This window comes from Pygocentrus nattereri, chromosome 5 (genome assembly GCF_015220715.1).
Source record: "Pygocentrus nattereri isolate fPygNat1 chromosome 5, fPygNat1.pri, whole genome shotgun sequence".
NCBI lineage: Eukaryota > Metazoa > Chordata > Actinopteri > Characiformes > Serrasalmidae > Pygocentrus > Pygocentrus nattereri.
In genome coordinates, this window is record NC_051215.1 from 46,065,018 (window position 1) to 46,084,175 (window position 19,158).

Here is a 19,158-nt window from a genome sequence, read left to right on the forward strand (position 1 = left end):
TAATGTGTTTAAAAACCAATAAAATGCTTCGCAGAAAAAGTTGGTGAAAGCATGCCTTGGCGTTTAGGATGAACTAGCATACGCCGCTTAGGCTTTTTATCTCAGCTTGGTGCTGCAGAGGGCGAGAGAAAAACTTCCTGGCAGCACATTTAAAACTCCTGGCCTACACTCTGCTAATCTGGCAATGCATTTAAGGCTCAGTCACTTTGACATTGATTTCTTCAAAAAATGTTCATCCAAGTGAATCATTTGTTTCTTTTTCCACCACTTTTAAGAGCAGTGTATCTGTAGGCTCGTGTGACAGCTGACAGAAGCTATTATGATGTGGAGGATTAATCTACTGGCTTATTTAATGTTCTGCACGCTGCCTTCTCTTCCCGCAGGACTACAACGATGAGATCAGGCAAGAGCAGCTCCGCGAACTCTCCTATCTGAACGGCTCTGATGACCCAAGCAGAGGGAGGAGCGTGCGAGGACGCAGCATACGGCTCACCTCCACAGCTTCTACACGGTATGGTTCAGACCATCCAGACTTGAAATTTTGGTCCAAAAACCAAAATATATCCAAAGACCTTTTGCTTGAGCTGGACCTGAACCGGCCAACGACACTAAGTATATATTCCAAACCTTTCGCATATTTGACCGATTCTGTCCGACAGCTGGAGACTGAATAAAGCTCCACATTCCTGATGATGATAACAGATGATTGCATCTATTAAGTTACCTTAACCACAGTGTTAAGTACCCTAGCAACAGTGACAGCTGGCAGCAGATAATCAATAAACAAAAAAAAATACATTCATTTGTCAGAAAATTAAGTTTATCGATTTAAATTCACAGGATTATTATATTTTAAGGCTTATTATTTAGTAATCAAGGTTGGTAGTAATGGAATACATGTTGTGACGGTGTATCAGGATACAAGAAGAAGGGTAATTATATTCCATTACAGTTACAGTAAAAAAGACAGATATTAGAATACACGTACATTATGAATACAAGGTGATTAAAGGCAGCATTACATTCAAACCACATACATGCAGACTTTCACCTTTCATTGAAATTCACTTTGGTAAATTTGACATTTATAAGACAAGTAATCAATACTCTGTAACAGAATGCGTTTAGAGAGTAACCCTCCCAACACTGTCAGTAATTGCATAAAAAGTAATGTAGAGTAGCTGTTTGTAATTTATGGGCATAAGGAGTGGATGCATCAGCCTGCTGCCAGTTAAGGGGTTAAATTAAATACATCATCAGTTAGTGCTTTCAAACATCTTAAATGGATGCAGGAATGTCCCAATCCAGTGTTTTGCCCTCTGATCTGAATGATTAAATGTTTAGTATCAGCTGATACCAGCCCAAGCTTTTTGTTTTCATCTGTAGTTCAACCACTTGCCACCAAGGTGACATTCTGTACTGTCATCTATACATACATAATGTGCATTGCTTATTGATAATGATAATCCAGTTTGATTGACCTATTGACCTAGCTTTGTGTGCTCTGCTACTGCTAACACTGGTTTAAAACCCAGTGTGGCGTGGAGCATGGCCGTTAAAGCAGAACATTTCTGTGAGAGCTTCATTTTCACTTGTTTTTGTGTGGAAAAGATGGAAGGAGCATATTTGGGCCATGCTTCGGATAGTGTGCCGCTCACAGAAAGCAGACATAACAGCTTTTTGCTCACATTTTACGTGTATGTGAACCATTACTAGCTGAAACACAGTGGAAATACTGTTGCTTCAGATACTGCAATTGTTCATTTTCCATTTTAAAATAAGTCACTAAGATCTGTTTATCTTCTGAAAATGCACCTCACTGCTGCATGTTGTGGATAATGACAGTTTACCCCATCTCTAGTGCCCTAAGTCGAATGCAAGAAAAAATAAAAATAGAACCGTAGGATCAGAACTATGATCAGAGCACCCATTGCATTAAAATATGCCTGAATCCACTCCCTTGAATCACATCAGGACATCGGTAGCTTTTTGTCTGGATAAACTTAACATAATGTATTATTTTCACGTTGGCTTTTTGAGCCTCGACAAACCTCATTGCAACCAGAGGAGTGACTCCAACGTGTCACATCCAAAATTACGTAGGGTAGGAAGGAAGAATACAGTAGGGAGAAAAACTCAGTTAGAGAATACCATCTAGGAGAAAACTGAATGTAAATTCTAAAGCTTGACAAATATCTGGGAAATAATGTCAGAACCTGACATGAAAAGTCAGGTCTCATCGGGTTCATACCAATATTTTAAGCTCTAAGCTCATCTTTTAAATCATCCATGCTGCCTTTGAAATCCAGTGCTTTTACTTGCTTCAAAGACTTTCAGAGCAGTTATCAAAGAATGAACTCATCACAGGTGAGAGCTGAGGGAACCTTTGTTTAAATGCGACCTGCTGAGTAAAGCCAGGATTTTACACTCAACACATCTGCGCAGTGCGTGATTATGAAAGTGCCCTAAGCACCTCTGGCTCGAAGTGATTGTGTGAGGTTATCAGATGAAACCGTAATTGCCACTCATCAAATGCACATCTTAAACTTATCATCATACATTATTCAAGCCTTTCATATCTTAAACATGTTCCTTTCTTTAATTTATATTTCATATGTTCTACGCTTGCCCCGGCTTGCACTGCTCTCAGAAGAGTGAGAATTCCCTTGACAGAGCGACAGCTTGGACTACCTCAGGTGGTAAAATACAGCCCCATCACATGTTTCTCTCATCAATTCAAACCCAAAGCTCCTCCACTCCTTGATACTTTCCTTATGGTGTTCCAAGAAGGTGTTCCAGAAAAGCAGTGGGGGTTAGATAATGAGAGAGCTGATGAGGGGAGAATTTTTTGAGTGCATTTGAATATGAGAAGATGGAATGGAGATCTGCATCCATCCAAATGTCTGCTGCTCACCAGTTCTGCATTAAATATAGAGTTAATCTGGAGAAATACCTTCCTCGAGGTACATACAAACTATTATTATTGTGCGGCATGCAGCCTACTATTGGGCATCTGCTTGTGCGCTGGCATAATGAAGTTGTGGGAGAAGTGCCAGGAGATCCTTCTTACTTATAAAATTAAATTGACTTAAAATTTTCACTCTCTTAAGGAATTTTTGCATGTGAAACAAGTTCATGTGTAGGCTGTACAGCACAGGCTTCTCTAGCCATGTTTTATTTTGCATACAGTCTATGCAACTCAAACGGAGAAGAACATCTAGCAGAAGGGTTTTTTTTTTTTTACTTTTTTGAAAGTTTGGTTCTAAAGGACCTTGATTTGGGATTACTTATCCCAACTCTGTGCACACCCACACCTACAGGATGAATGGGGCTTTTGAATTTTCACAAGGTACTACTGAATAACAGTAAAACCTTATGATGTGTTGCTTTACGATCCTGAAAGAAGGCCTTCCAGGGATTTCTAGAAAGCATGTTTAAAAATAAATAAAACTGAATTTTAGGAAGAGCATAGTTCATGCCCTGCGGCTCCGATATTACCTGCGAGAGCTGTTCTCAGCTGAATTTCAGTATATGTTAAAATATGTGTGTTCTACATGCTGCTGTTTGAAAACTGTAGAAAGGAGCACAAAACCAGGGCTATACTGTGGAAGAGCGTAAGACAGATGAAGACTGCAGTGTTTTTGAACAGTCTACTGTTTACTGTTTCCTCCTACCAGACATTATGGAGGTTTAATAACCTGTCTAGGATAAAAATGGAAACTGGTCAAAGTCTACGGTGAAAATAAAAGATTTTTGTGATCATGTAATGAGAAAAATGGTAAAATCAGCTAAAGCCAGTGTTGCGCAAATCTAACTGGCTTAAAGTAGAGCATACAACAGCATAATATTAGCCAGTCATATTCCAGTATGTGTGCATTGTGAGAACTGAATGAACTCTGAATATCATGGATTATATTAGTGTATTATGTAGAAATATATATATAAAAAGATTGTATCTCAGGTTTGTGGTCCATTCATAATGAAATCCTAATACAATGTAAAGGACATCAAGTATTTTCAAAATAAAGACAAAAAAGCAGATGCAGTGTTTTGTTTCAGAAACGATTATATGTATAATTATACTAATTGTGTCAAAGGTAATATATTAATAATGTGTTCACATGCTAAACGATTACACCATTATTTTTTAATGGCATTATTGTGTAATCCTGGTTTGACCCATCCTAAACCCCTGCTGCTTGTGGACTCTTATTATAGATGACTTTCACTGTAAAACCAAAAGTTATTTCCAGCTGATGCCATGATAAATTTGTTAGTTGTAAGTAAGCAAAACACAGCACTAATGCTGAGAATATCAGTAATATAAGTATAGTAAACACTGGAGGAGTTGGAACCATTGACTGTGTTTATGAAATATATTATATAAAGACATATTGGCTTTAACATGCAGCCGCTGTTGCTCTCACTGGATTGGAAACTGATTGGAAAATGCTCCCCCCTGTGGAAATCACGATTTTCATGCTAATTTACATCTGATGGTCTAATATTATCAAGTTATTGAAAGTAATTAATACATTCTGGTGACACATCCTTTGTCCTCTTATATACCCATCACAAAATGCACTTTTTAAAAGGTAAAAAAAACTGAGTAAATAAGACAGATGCGATTAATTGTGATTAATTACGCAAAAATAATTTGCTTAGTCATGAAGACACCTATAATTTATATACATATGTGATATATTTTTCTACTTCTCACAGTCCCAGAACTACATGCCCTGTTGAATAGCATTTCACCATGAGGTTAGAAGGCAGTGACAACAATGACTTATTGTTGAGGACCTGATGAAAGAGCTGACACATATGAAGAGGCAGGAAACGTCTGATTTAAAGGATACTGTAAAAATACTGTAACTGAGGCTCATAAATCTCCAGAGTATTGAGCAAGCATTTCTGAGCTCTTGTGCATTTGAAATTTGATTGCTCCACTAATAATGACTTCTATAAATGTTCCTGTTTAAAATGCTTCATTTCATCATGATCAAGAAAATGAAATTGCATGTGAAAGAACTGGTGCGAATGGCTTGAAGCAGACACAAGCTCTGTTATTAATGATAGCGGGACTGGGTTCATTAAGGGCTGGTTCACCCTGGACAGAACATGTGCAGAGGTCATATGCATTTATGCTGAGCAGCTGAGGAATCTCATTAGAAGGCAAACAGAATGAATGGGGGCTTAGGCTGATTTTGGGAAGATCTGGCTTTGACCCATGTTTGGCCCATTGCAATTCATCTCTGCTTACTATAATGCTATTACTATGACAGTCCACTTGGCCCTTTGGACATTAGAGCGAGTCCTTTTAGCCCTTTATCATTTGTCCAAGCCTTAGACACAGCGTCATGCATCTCTAAATATGAAAACAATAACTTTAAACACTTACTGACCCTGTTCACTTACTGCAGGCTCCATTTACTCTCTGATATCTCTAATACTAAATGCATCAGTAAAATATTGCAGCTGTGCTGCCTGATGCTGTGGGGGTTCACATCACAGCTCTCACCTCCCCCTTGCTTCGGAACGACTGCTCAGCAACCAAGACGACCATATTAAATGCCATACTTCATGCATGGTTTACTCCTGATCCGCCCTTAATAAACAGATGGATTTCCAACCTTTCAATCATCTGCGCTCATGAAAAATCAGCTACGGGTTTTCAGGCAGCAAAGCGTAAAAGTATGAGAGCAGAAGAAAATCTAATTTCTTTTATGTTTGAAAAGATGATTGTTCCCACATGAGCCATGTGCAAGAGGGATTTTATACAGCATACATACAGAACACAGTGTACAGATGCAATTACAGTGCTGCATAAGGGACTGTGAGGGTGGCGTAAAGCACAATAGATGGAACATCATATACATAATGCAGTAGTCATGTAAGACTGGGAATGCAAAGAAGCTGAGTATGTGTCTTTTCTATCTGTCAGTTTATAGTTTACAGTCAAAGGTTTTATCAGTTTGCAGTGCTTCTGTTAATGTTAAGCCCATATGGCTAGGCATAGAAGCACTGATTGTTCTGCAGCCTTGTTTTGCTGAAAAAAAACATCCTTTATATTATAATGTTTGAAGTCAAATGGAAAAAAGACAGAAGTACAGACTTGATGCAGAATGTAGCCTAATCACATGCAGATGTAATTCAGTGTTCAGCTTGCTATGTAAGTAAGTGTTTAATAACGTAATTACATTTAAACAGCATAGCAACGCGAAAGTTACTCGGAGCTAAAGCTAAGGTTTCGTTGGGGCCTGTATGATCTCAATTGGGGCCTTTATTGCTGCAGCTTTCAGCAGCTTTCTATCACAGCACTGCAGCACTTTATTATACAGAAAAGGCTGCTTATGCTGATGTTCACAGGAACTCTCTTTAGCCAGAGTCAGCATTATTTATAGAGTGTTTTCCTGACTGTAGCAGGGATTGAGCACAGTACTTATTTCACATCCTAGCCTTACAGTACTCTAATTAGTATATCAATCCGCATTTCAGCAGAGAACCTAAGCGGTTTAATGAAGCTGCATGGAATGGCAGTGCTATTCTTACTCTTTTGCATGGACCTTTTCATGGTCCCAGCCTAGAGTGACATTCTAGAAAGTAAACAATGTTTTTTGTTCATATTTTGCCCTGGACAGGGGTCGCGGAGGAGCAGTGCCCCCTCCTCCCCCTGGCCGTGGAGCTGCAGCTCCTGGGGGAACTGTTGGTACACGCACCTCCCTACCCACCACCATGCTAGCTAGAGGAGTTTCGACCCCCAGAGCCAGAGGAACAGCAGGGACCCCTGGATATAGAGCCCCTCTACTGCAGGCTACACATGAAGCCTACGATGACTATGTAAGTAATTGTACAGAAGGTTTTCTGCTATGTGGTTTGAAAGTTCTAAAATCCATCCATCCATCCATTTTCTAAGCCGCTTCTCCGTCAGGGTCGCGGGGGGGGGGGGGGGGCGGGCGAAAGGCAGGATACACCCTGGACAGGTCGCTAGTCCATCGCAGGGCAGACAGACAGACACAGACAGTCACTCACACCCAGGGGCAATTTAGCATCTCCAGTTGGCCTGACTGCATGTCTTTGGACTGTGGGAGGAAACCGGAGGAAACCCACAAAGACATGGGGAGAACATGCAAACTCCACACAGAGAGGACCCTGATAACCCGGCCGGAGAATCGAACCCAGGCCCTCCTCGCTGTGAGGCCACCCACCACGCCACCACGCTGCCCATAGTTCTAAAATCCACAGAGTTATTATCTGTGCTCTATATAATCAGGTGGTTTATGTATTTATATATTCAAAGAAGCCATGTTTCTAATTTCCTCTGAAAACTGATTAAGTGCTGTTTACTCATTGAAATATGTCCCACATTTCTAATCATTTCTTCTGAAAACTGATTAAATGGTATTTATCCTTTAATCATACATTAAAGTCTCACATTTTTGATAACATCTTCTGGAAGCTGGTTTATAATTCAGTGACATAGCATCTGCTAAGAATATGACATTTTGATCTTTGCAGCCAAACAGAATCCTTTAGATACATTGACGGTCTTGCTTATGAACAGAAAAATGTGAGAAAAGCTTCACGGGGGCTAAAGTTAAGATAGCACATCTCAGATTCTCTGAGGTAAAATGGAAAAACTCACTGATGTGGCCTTTCTGTTCACCAAAGGTTGAATGAACTGGCAATGGCAGAGAACATTCAGACAGATTGAAAACGGTCAAATACGGGGCCGTTTCAACTCTGTCCTTAAATGGGTGTCATAGTTCACAAGATACAGTAAACACATCGAACTACACAGAAATGTAAAGGACAACTTTGGCTGGAGAAATTGCAGTATTTACTGTTATCTTTGGAGCAATAACTCTTGGTCCCACTTTTATGTGATGTCATCCGAATACAAGCTGTATGGTATAAAATAGATGAAAGTGTGTGCTGGTGTAGAACATTCTCATACAAATGTTTTCAGTAGTATATGGGAGTGTCACAGTTTTTACCCATACAGTTGCAACATTGAGCTTCCAGCAACAATAACAGAAACACTGGATATAAAGACACCTTAAAATCACATTTTTTTTATTGGTACTGAAAGATGGAAGGTACATATGTGGTCAAAAAGATTATTTCAAGAAATTTCAGCCAAGTGAACATCAAATCCCAGCCTAATGAAAAAAGCAATATTTCGCAGAGGCGATCTCCACCGAGCTTTGGCCTTATGCAAAGCGCAGTGTGTGTGCTGCGCAGTGGCAGATTGGGCTGTCTGCATGGGGAAATGTAAGAGCACAGGCTCATTACCGAAGTGAATTGAGTTCTGCTGGAGACCCTCCATACTGCTGGAGAGCCCAAAAGTGTGGACATTTTTCTGCAGTAATTGGGGCTGGGGAAGGCAGGTAGGGGCAGGCAGACACATATCAGGGGATTAAGGAATGAGAAGTTTGCCCAGAACAGATTTTTACTACAATTTTCCCCCGTCCCTCAAATCTTCCCCTGCTCGTCCTTCTTTCCTGTGCTCAATTTTCTCCACACACTGGACTTTTGAGAATGACCTAACAGCTTTTCTCGTGAAATTGTGAAATGTGCCAATATTTCACGGAGGCTTTTTTTATACAGGAAGAAGCTTAATATATAAAGCTTTGAATTATATTGCACACTCAGTGACTAAAACACATGGAGACCAAATTCTGCTGGGGATTGGGATGTGACTGTATGTCATGGGATGTGTTTTGTATCCCACGTTTTCACTAATAGACAGTGTAGCCCTGATACATACTGTGCCATGTCATGTCCATCATATACTGTATGTATATATAATGCTTTCCCTGCTTTCCCTTCCAAATCGCTAGCAAGTTCATGACTAGCAAACACAGCTTTGAACAGTAAACAGGTTTATTTAATTGCAGAAGATGTGTTTCAGTAGAGACAATTCTCAAGGTTATGCAGTGAGTTTTAGACTTTGGGCTACTTTTACTTAAAAACAAAAGAATCAACATTCTCACCATGTGGCCATGAGGAACAAAGATGCAGTCTCACTTCCTGCTGTAAAACACAGGGGCACACCTATACAATAACACGTTAAAGTAAAATTGTTTTAACAAATTGAAATGTATATTTTTAGGGTTTGGGACGGACACCTTACAATAGAAAATATGCTAGAAATTGGAATTTCTATCTCAATTAATGCCTTGGTTTTGAATATATCATAACATAATCATTGTAAATATCCAAGGTCTGAATACTTTCTTTATTAATTTATTTTTTAACTGTGGGACCGTTATAATTAGAATGTTTAATTGGTGGAACATGCGTGTATTGTTGCTTCAGTGGACATCAGTGATGAAAACTGATTTGTGTTCACCTTATGGAAATCACATCATCATGTTTAGATGCTTAAATTTTGTCTTAGATTCATATTTATATTCTTGGTCCATTATTTGCATGATGAAAATATTTGCATGATGAAAATACACACACGCTTTCTAAGCCGCATATCCTTCTGCGTCATGGGTTTAGCTGGAGCCTGTCCCAGCTGTCATTAAGCAGAAGGCAGGAAACACCCTGGACAGGTCATGATAAAAATACACACATACACTTCATCTAAACGCTTATCCTTTTCGGTTGTGGAGGGGGGGCCGGGGGATTGGGGAGCTGGGGCATATCCCAGCAGTTATTGGGTGGAAGGCATGATGAAAATAACGTTATTGAATTATTGAAAGTAGTAAGCATTTATTTTGTAAAGCACATGATCTAACAAAGTTGTGTCACAAACTACTATTTTGAGCAAGCTAACATAAGAATAGAATTAATACTTCACACCTCAGTGGCCTTTTATTGTTACTTTCACAAGACAAGACAATAAGTAAGACTATGCATAACAGCACATTTAGCAAAAAGGGAGAGCAACGCATAGGCTAAGGCAGCATCCACACAAACAGTGTATTCAAAGACAGGAGGAAGAGTGAAAGCAGAAGAAGCAAAAGGAGGCTCTGAATAATGGTAAAGAAGAGACGTCCCCAGGGGTCTGGGGGAGTGAGTTCTCCATGCAGTACACTGGGTACAGTTTCATAAGGAAACGCTTGCTACGTAGTAGTTTTTGAGTACAGTAAGGCAGAAGAAGCCAATTTCCTAACAGCTACAGACCGTCTGCAGAGCTTTGAATGATTGATGTGCTCTGTCAAGTTGTCAGCTTGTCTCATGAAATAGACACTGTGATAAAGGCCATCATTGCACCTTTTAGGGTGAACTGATTCATTTTGGTGCACAAGAGCAAAGTCATAGAGGTATTAGCACTGAGGGAAAACAGTGAGTCAAAGCTCAGCGTTTGCAACATGATGAAGTAGAAGCATAATATAATTGTTTTTCAAGTATCTGGATCTTTTTGTTATTCTGACTGACCTTACAAAAGCTCTCTTTTGACTAATTGCTTACAAGTTCATACAGATACACTTCAAAACACTTTCTTGTGGAAAGCCTTTATGGAAGAGTGGAGGCTGTTATAGTCGTGAAGGATGGAGGGCACTCAGTGCCTGTGGTTTTGTAACGGGATGTCCAAAAAGCTCATTTGAGGTGTAGTGGTCAGGTGTCCACATATGTTTTGCCGTATAATTTGCCAAATGTCCCTTTAAAAAGAGCTGATAACCTCAACATTTGCTTGTAGGAATTATTATTAGAAGTCTGTGGGCACTTGCCTGTTGGTGTGGACAAAATGATTGTATTCCAGACATAGTTATTGTAGTATAAGTACGCTTTAAGTCAAAATTATTCTCTATGTTAATCAACCGTGAGCTATAAAGATTTAGCTAAAAAAAAATGTTGGAGTCCTTTAAGATTTGCGCGCCCATTACTCACCCAGGCCAACAGAATGAATGCTCATGAATAACCAGAGAGTTTTCAGTCACTGCTGTGCTCTTGTGTTGCTCTGGATTGACGGGCTTTGAATCCCTGCTAATCATGGTTCTTATGTAGATCAACCCGGCTCTATCACAATACCGCCTCTCTTCACTCTTAGCGCTGCAGCTTTACTCACACGGCGGAAGGGTTTGTTCAGAGTGCTTATCACTCTGCTGTAACACACACAGATACCCCTCTCTGTTTGAACCACCCCATCCCTCTGTAGCAGCATTAGAGTGTAGGTTTTAAAAATGCAAATGCAGAAGTCATCTTTCTGCCTTTATAAGTTCAGATGGCAGTTTGTAGGGTTGGCAATTAGCTATTATTTCATCACTGTCACATGAGTGGGTTTCATGGAAACAGTAAACCAGTTTTAGTTTTGTCCTTGGACTGTAGAAAGCAAGGCTTCTCTTTTTTAGACTGGTCCACTTATCAGTGTAATGTTTCATACCCAGCCATTGTACTACCTAATCTCTGTCAACAGTATCTGACAGACCCATCAACATAAAACGCACTCACAATAGAAGTCAATGGGCAGATGCTTCATCTCTTATTATCTGTTTGTCTTTGTTTGTTTGACAGACATTATGTTGAAAACTACTGTAACTTCTTACACTGGCGTATTATTCAGTTAATCTTAAGACTTATTGCATTCATGGCATTTGGCAGACGCTCTTACAGTTTGATCATTTAGACACAGGTAGGCCAAGGTGGTGTTAGGAGTCTTGCCCAAGGACTCTTATTGGTATAGCATAGGGTGCTTGCCCTGGTGGGGGATTGAACCCCAGTCTACAGTGTGAAAGGCAAAGGTGTTAATCACTACACTACACCAACCACATTAGACGACTATACATTATTTGGTAAATACTATGAAACTAATATGGTACTGTGCAAAAGTCAGAGAGCAGCCCTCATTCATTTAATTTCTAGTCAAAACAGCCATTACCTGCAAGTTATTCATTTTTAGCATCAGAAAACATATTCAGCAGTCTGTAGTCAGTATATTTAAGAGGTCTGGACCTGGTGGTCTGTCTGTTGTTCTGAGAACACCAGTGGCTTCTTTTCAAATTTTCTTCTTTTCTGTCTGTTTTAATTTCTCTGTAACTGATTCTTGACAGCTACACTTCCTTTCAGACCCATGGTGTTAAATCTTCTGGCAGGGGGTGAAAAATATGGCTTTTTTAGATCTGAAGTAAGAGTGGAGCTTGACTTTTAAAGTACTGTTCATTTCTTTGTGACAGTTCTGGTGGTCTACCAGGGCTTGCATATTTGTTAGGAATCACTTTTTCTGGATCATCTTATATCTGATCTCCTCTTGACAAATGAAATAGCACTATGCATATTATATAGTAACGAGACTAAAGCATCGAAGGGCTCTTGCAGTCCAAATTTGGACATTTGCTCAAGTTTGAAGCTTTTTTTTTTTAAGTGAAATGGTACGATTCAGTCAACTGTGTATTTATAACTCAAATAACGACAGTCTGAAAGTTTGAATTTGACATGTTTGTTTCACAAATGCAGAAAAAGCTCAAGGTCTTACAAAACGGAGGCCTCTGCTTTCACGTAACTTGACAAGGTTCAGTGGGCAGGAACATATTTGTGTATTCATGTCACTTTTAGTCTTTGTTAGTGTTGTTTGTGGTGTGGTTTTGCAGGTGACTTGAGAATCTACACTGATGTTATCATGGTTTATTGAAGCAGCAGCGCAGTTTGAATGGGTTGCTGCACTGTCACTGCAGAGTTATCTGTGGAACTTTGTCTAGATCATTGTTTAGAAAAAATGTAATAAAAAGATTTAGATTTAGCCAAAAGTCTCATCAGTTTGCATAACATTCATCACACATGCATATCTCTCTGGCTAGGAATTTGTGCTATTAATAAACAACAGGATCCTAGCAAAGCTCTGCTTAGATAGCATAAAATCACAGCAAAGTTCTGCTTATATAGCGCTTAATCAGAGCAAAGCTCTGCTTTTTATTCTTTACTGTGGTATAGGCTGTTAAAGTCTATTAATGAAATAGGTCAATGAATATGGAAAAGGCTCTTGTGTTGGACTATACTGCCTCGCACGCACAGACTGCTTCACGTGGAGAGAAGATTTGATTGTGGGTTTGGAAAATATTAGGAAATGGCTTTTCTTGCACTATTTCAAAGGAAGGCTCTCCCCACTCCAGTAATTGTTTTTTAACAATAGGCTCGCTTACAGCGCTGAGTTGACATTTCTGAGGTGAACTAATTATGGAAATGGAATTCTCCATGCAGAACTCCTTCCTTTAATAAAACAGATGTACGACATACACCTCAAGAAAATTGTTTAATAATTTCATACTGTTAGAGACAGACTGAATACCAAAAGGCTCTAGGCATCGTTTCTTATTTCAGGCCTGTCTGACTTTTAGAGGCTGTTAATGTCGAAGCAGATGCAATACAGCAAAAAGTTAGCTTTGGTAATTGGCTATGACCCCATGTTTGGCAGACGTTAAAATGGCTGGCAGGGGTTGGCCTGTAGACTACTTAGCTCCAATGAACAGCAACTGTGTTTGCTACTTTTGTGTGTTGTGCACTTCTGCATTGGATCATTTTTATGGAAGCGCTGTAGGACCATCTCCAGAATTCTCTGCAGGCCACTGATAATGGAAATGGAAAGCATTACTAGGTGTGTACAGTACAACGTGTTGTATCGTTCAGTACGAGCCTCTCAATTCTCTACGCACAGGTATCAAATAATACATCGCTGTTGTCGGAAGAAACCCAAATCTCCAAAATAACCTCACAGGAGAAGGAAAAAAACTTACTTTACTTTTAATGTAAGTCAATGGAACCAGACATTTTTCCAAGTCGTTTTAGGCCCTTTCTTTTGGTCCGTTCCTTACAAAATTTACACATAATGTAAAGGGCAACAGGCATTTTCAGATGATGTCAAAAACTGAAAAACAACAAAAATGGATATATGAGGTTTTCTTCCAACAGCAGCGATTTATATATATATATATATATAAAGTCCACAAATAGGGAAGACCCTCGGAAGTTCCACATCCTTTGAAAATATTGCTCCCTCTTTATCTCAAAATCGAGAGCAGGGACTACATGCACAGTCCTTATTAGCTTGACACTGACATACATAATACTTAATATAAAATATTGCACGTTTGATGTTGAGTCCTCTAATAAAGTGAAAATTGGAACATTGACATATTAACATAAAAATGATTTTCAGTCACTCCTTATTTTTCTGCATTGAAGAACAATTCTGCTACACCATTACAATGATATTACATAATTTAAGTAAGTATAGGGACACCCCCCTACACCCCCCAATCTTTTTCCCCAGTGTCCTCAGCATTACATATAAAATCACTGTCATGTACAGATAAATACACATACTTTTCAGTGTGCGTATGCATCTGTACATACACCATTTCCAGAGTACTCTCAGACAATGACAGGAATCAAGAAAGAAGCTTTAATAATTTTCATAAATGGAAACTAAATTGAATATATGTGGTGTTTGGTTTACAGTACAAAGCTCCATTTCTATTATTACTGGATGGTGTTATTAGTTTTCTAAGCTTCTCCTGAAGCTTAGACGCACATTCATTAACTCAGGCAGGTTTAATGCTGTTCGTCTGTCAAGCAAGTCAAGGTGTTTATAATTCAGTCCCAATATTTTTGAGGGCCATAAATATGCATGTGTTTATTCCTGGACAGATGAGCGAGAGGCATCCTTGGAGATTTTCAATGAGCTAACATCATATAACTTTTTAATTAAAACAGGGCAATCTCTTTCAATTATGACAAAAATCAAATTAAAAGCTGGCTGCTGGTCACCCACTATAATTGACTTGATTCAATTATATATGTTATTGTTTGCCCGAGGCAGAGACTGTTCCATTACCTTGATGTCATTTTACATCCTTTACCTGCATGATTACTCATTGTCTTTCTACATTAATGAGCACATACATGTTCACAAACGTCCACAGCGGAAAACAAAAACACCATTGGTGTAATATAAATTGGTGGTGGAGCATGTATGTTTCTAATATATTAACATATAGGTTTTATTTGCTCCTTTATTTTCTCGCATTTGTGTTTGTGTGGTTGTTATTTGGAAAGAAATCTTATAGAGAGCCTAACAGCAAATCTCAGGCTTGTTAATGTTTATTTGTGAAAACAAAAAAATGCCATCAGTAATTAAATGATACGACTTTTCACCAGCATTTGAATGAAAAAGAAGCTCGGCAGTTATTTAATTTGAGATTAATTAGCGGTTTCAGACAGTAATTGTACCCTTGGATGCAAATACAGTCACACCATAATCTCATAGATGCATGAGAGAGGAGACTGTCTTTGGGTTTTGTGCACTCTCAAAAAATAAGAAAGGATTCGTTGTAGCGATGTCTTAGAAAAAACACTCTTGGTTCCTTAAAGAACTTGTCAGTGGAAGTTTCTTTAGAGAACTGTTTTTATAAAGAATATGTGAGTGTGAAGAACCTTTTTAAAGAATCTGTACATTATGTAAAGGTGCTACGTTGATGAAAGCTTTTTCTTAAAACTGTACATCCAAGCAGAAAACAATGCAGGAACTTTTAGTTTGTACCCAATAGTTATTACTGATCATATATAGGGAATGACTACAAAATACTATTTTTACACTTTATGCAAAATTACTTGAAGTCTGTTTTCTATGATGGGCGGCACGGCGGCGTGGTGGGTAGCGCTGTCGCCTCACAGCAAGGAGGGCCTGGGTTCGATTCCCCTGCCGGGTGACCAGGGTCCTCTCTGTGTGGAGTTTGCATGTTCTCCCCGTGTCTGTGTGGGTTTCCTCCGGGTTCTCCAGTTTCCTCCCACTGTCCAAAGACATGCAGTCAGGCCAATTGGACGTGCTAAATTGCCCCTGGGTGTGAGTGACTGTCTGTGTCTGTCTGTCTGCCCTGCGATGGACTGGCGACCTGTCCAGGGTGTATCCTGCCTTTCGCCCGAAGACTGCTGGGATAGGCTCCAGCACCCCCCTGTGACCCTGACGGAGAAGCGGCTTAGAAAATGGATGGATGGATGTTTTCTATGATGCAAAGCTGACTCCTTTGTATGTACCTATTAGGGGAGAAAGATGTTTACTATCCTTACAATGGAAACATAAATATGCTTGGTTTGCTAAGGGGAACATATCAAGGGCATTCTTGTTCTCATATTTTTAAACTGAAGTGGAAAAACGAAGTAGAAGGAAAGGGTAGAGCAGAAACACAAAAAGAGCTCCATCTAATAACCAAACATTAAGAATATTTATCAGAGACAGAAACCTCTCAAAGCCCCCATTTCTTTTCCATTCTCTGCTGAGGAGGAGGCATTCTGTAGCAGCCTCATATGAGGATCAGTCACTGTCATGGGGGGTGCTGGTTGTCAATTGATAATGGAGCACAGTATTGAGGGCCTTCGCCTGCCTGCTGTCCTAATTACACTAGCAGAGCTCTCCACCCATGTGTTAACACTTGATTTATTTCCCCTTAGCTTGCTCAATAAGTCCAGAGTTAATTGGATTTCCAAATGAGTGTTGAAATATAAGGATCAGACATCATTAACTAGAGACTGCTTTCCTAATGCATTGTGCTTTGTAAGTCTGTGTTAAGGTCAAAGAGGTGAAAGGCCAGGGTTCTGTCTACAATTGGACATTACAATAGGTCATTAGACCTCATACACATACACTGGTTATATTAAAACTGAAAACGAAAACAGAGAAGAGCTTGATAAGTGATGCGATGACTTCTATCAGCAGCCACTGTGATGCTTCAATCAGAGCCTTGATGTTTAAAACAGTTTGTCCTTTATTCACCAGAAGAAAAGAGCACAGATTTGAGTCTCTGAACTACTCTGAGTCTGGCTGTTCTATGATGCCCTATGATGATGACACACGCACTGATTCAAGCGCAATTAGTGAATCAGTTTCTGTGTGTGGAAACAAGCGTCCACGCACGAGTACCTTATTTACATAGTATTTGCAACAGACACACCCCAGTTTACCTTCATATACACATTATTTACATGAAGCGCATCCTAATTCATGCAGATGTTTTGATGAGCCATAGGCAGAGTTTGGGGTGCACTGCCCAAGCAGGGAGTTGCATACACTCATTTTACAGTCAGAGTTGACTGTACGCAATCATCATATGTCATCATATCTTGATTATATTATACCAAAACCTCTTTTTGAGTCTTGAGTGTGTGGCGTTGTTACTATTGACTTCTGCTGGCTTTGCTTCTTGAAGAAAAACAGGAGTGGAGACTTGAGGAAAAGGAAGTTTAATGAACACACGTTCACCACCAACCAGGTCTACTCAGCTTGCACAGCCATCAAACTTATAGTCACTCCAGTAAAAACACACCCACCGGTTGTCTCTTTGTCTAAACAACCCCGAAGCCCCCCGAAGCCAGCTGCCTCTACCTTTGTAATTAAATTAGAGGTGCTGAGGTCCACCCAGGAATTTACAGTCTCCCCCGTTTCTAGTTTTGGAGCTATAGATAACCAGACGTGAAATAGGCTGTCCATTGGGGGTCGTTACCTGACAAAGGACTGCTCTCCACAGCCCCCACACATCACCCAAGAAAGACATATGAGATTATGAGATTAACCCAATAAGATTAATGAGATTAACCCAAAAGGGACTGAGATTAACCCAAAAGGCATGGGAAAACAGAAGGGAAACAGAAGTTACAAAGTTAATAAAAGCAAATAAAATAAAATAATATTTAACATTACGCAAAGAAAACCCAAGGCGTCAGGCCTTTACATTATTTTCAGGATTCATAGGGTGGCTTGAAACATTTGTATACCAAATTTGAATGTGTTTTGTCTTCCTGATGAAGTAATGCGACCTCTTTCGATTTGCCGAAACATGGTGCAGCCTTAAATTCAACGTCAGCAAAGATAAGTAGCGCACCATCCAGCCAAGAGCCACACTGGTGTCAGAAATTGACAACTGATGAAGAGCTAGAGGATGACTAAGTTCAGTTGTGCATGAAAACATAGACTCTCTGAACATTAGCAAGGTGGAACTTTAAGGCAGGGGGTTATAATAAAGTGACCAGTGAGTTCACATGGCTTTCAGTATTAAATTGTCAGTGTTATCCAGTATCAGGCAGTGCGTTGCTGTTGGGGCCTGTTGTTCTGGAACATTTCTTCCAGCTCTGCTGTCCTGACAGCGTTTACCCATCATGTTCAAGTCAGTGCACTTGAAACGAATTGTTTATTTGGTGATGTAACAGAAGCATTTCAACAAATTCTGCATGTTCTACACTCAGAGATTTTTCTCTGAAGTCCATGATATTGTCATATTGGTCAAGCTGAAGTGAAAAGAGCTGCTCAGCGAAATGATCTTACCAAATGAGGATGTCAGAACACTAGTGCTTTCTGTTCTTCTGAAGAAGATCCCTTTTGAGGGCTGTAGGTATTAGCGTGATTGACACATCCACAAATGTGACTTAAACCCACTGCCGTTTCGGTACTTTGCTGTTTAAAATGTGCAGTGTTAACAAAACGGTCCATTAGAATGAGAGCGCAGGTCGGCGACCCTTTCATTATGAGGGAGAGCTAATAGAGCAAGGTTTCTGTGTTAGATCGCTTAAACAACTTAATCCCTGACATAATCCTTAACTTTAATTTAGTCTAATCCATGTTCACACTCATAAAACCACAGCCGAGCCAGAGGGGAATTTAAATGTTGTTAAGGGAAAAAGACAGGGCCTAAATTGCTCTCTTTGCCAGACGAGGTCTTTCCAACAGATTAGACCTAATCAAAAGAGGCAAGAATTTTCTGCTAATCTCTGAATTATGAAAGCACTGAGTGCCGCGTAGGTTATGACTCAGTTAAAGTCTGTCGCACTTCATCGTGGATTCAGCCAGTGAAGAAACGATATTCTTGTCAACATAATCCATAGTGCTGTAATTGCATTTTTTTGAAACGTATCCTTATTGGGGAACGGAAATTTTCTTGAACATCCATCACCATTTAACCCCACTTGTGGAAATGCAATACAACGGCATGAAGGCACACGTTTGCTAGACAGGCGTGCACCGGGGAAGATACAGTTTTTGACATTTGAGTATAGGATTTGTCAGTAGGAGTTTGTGGTTCTTTTCTTCTCGTTTTTTTTTCTCCTTTTTTGGATGTAAACGTAATTGAAATGCAGCCTACGTTGCGGTGTGGCAGGTTTTAGAGGCAGTGCGAAGATTAATCCGCAGCAAGATGACGGATATAAAGCAAAGCTTTGAACATC

At 39.7% G+C, this 19,158-nt stretch overlaps 1 protein-coding gene across 10 annotated transcripts in view; it reads left to right on the top strand.

Moving 5' to 3' along the window:
* Positions 1-19,158, top strand: part of khdrbs2 (KH domain containing, RNA binding, signal transduction associated 2) — a 101,904-nt gene that overhangs the window by 55,321 nt on the left and 27,425 nt on the right. For all 10 annotated transcript variants that reach the window (XM_017724574.2, XM_037538809.1, XM_017724573.2 and 7 more), the window contains exons 5-6: positions 384-511; positions 6,642-6,840. In XM_017724574.2, the coding sequence (XP_017580063.2) occupies positions 384-511; positions 6,642-6,840 (327 nt within the window). The remainder of the gene's footprint in view (positions 1-383; positions 512-6,641; positions 6,841-19,158) is intronic.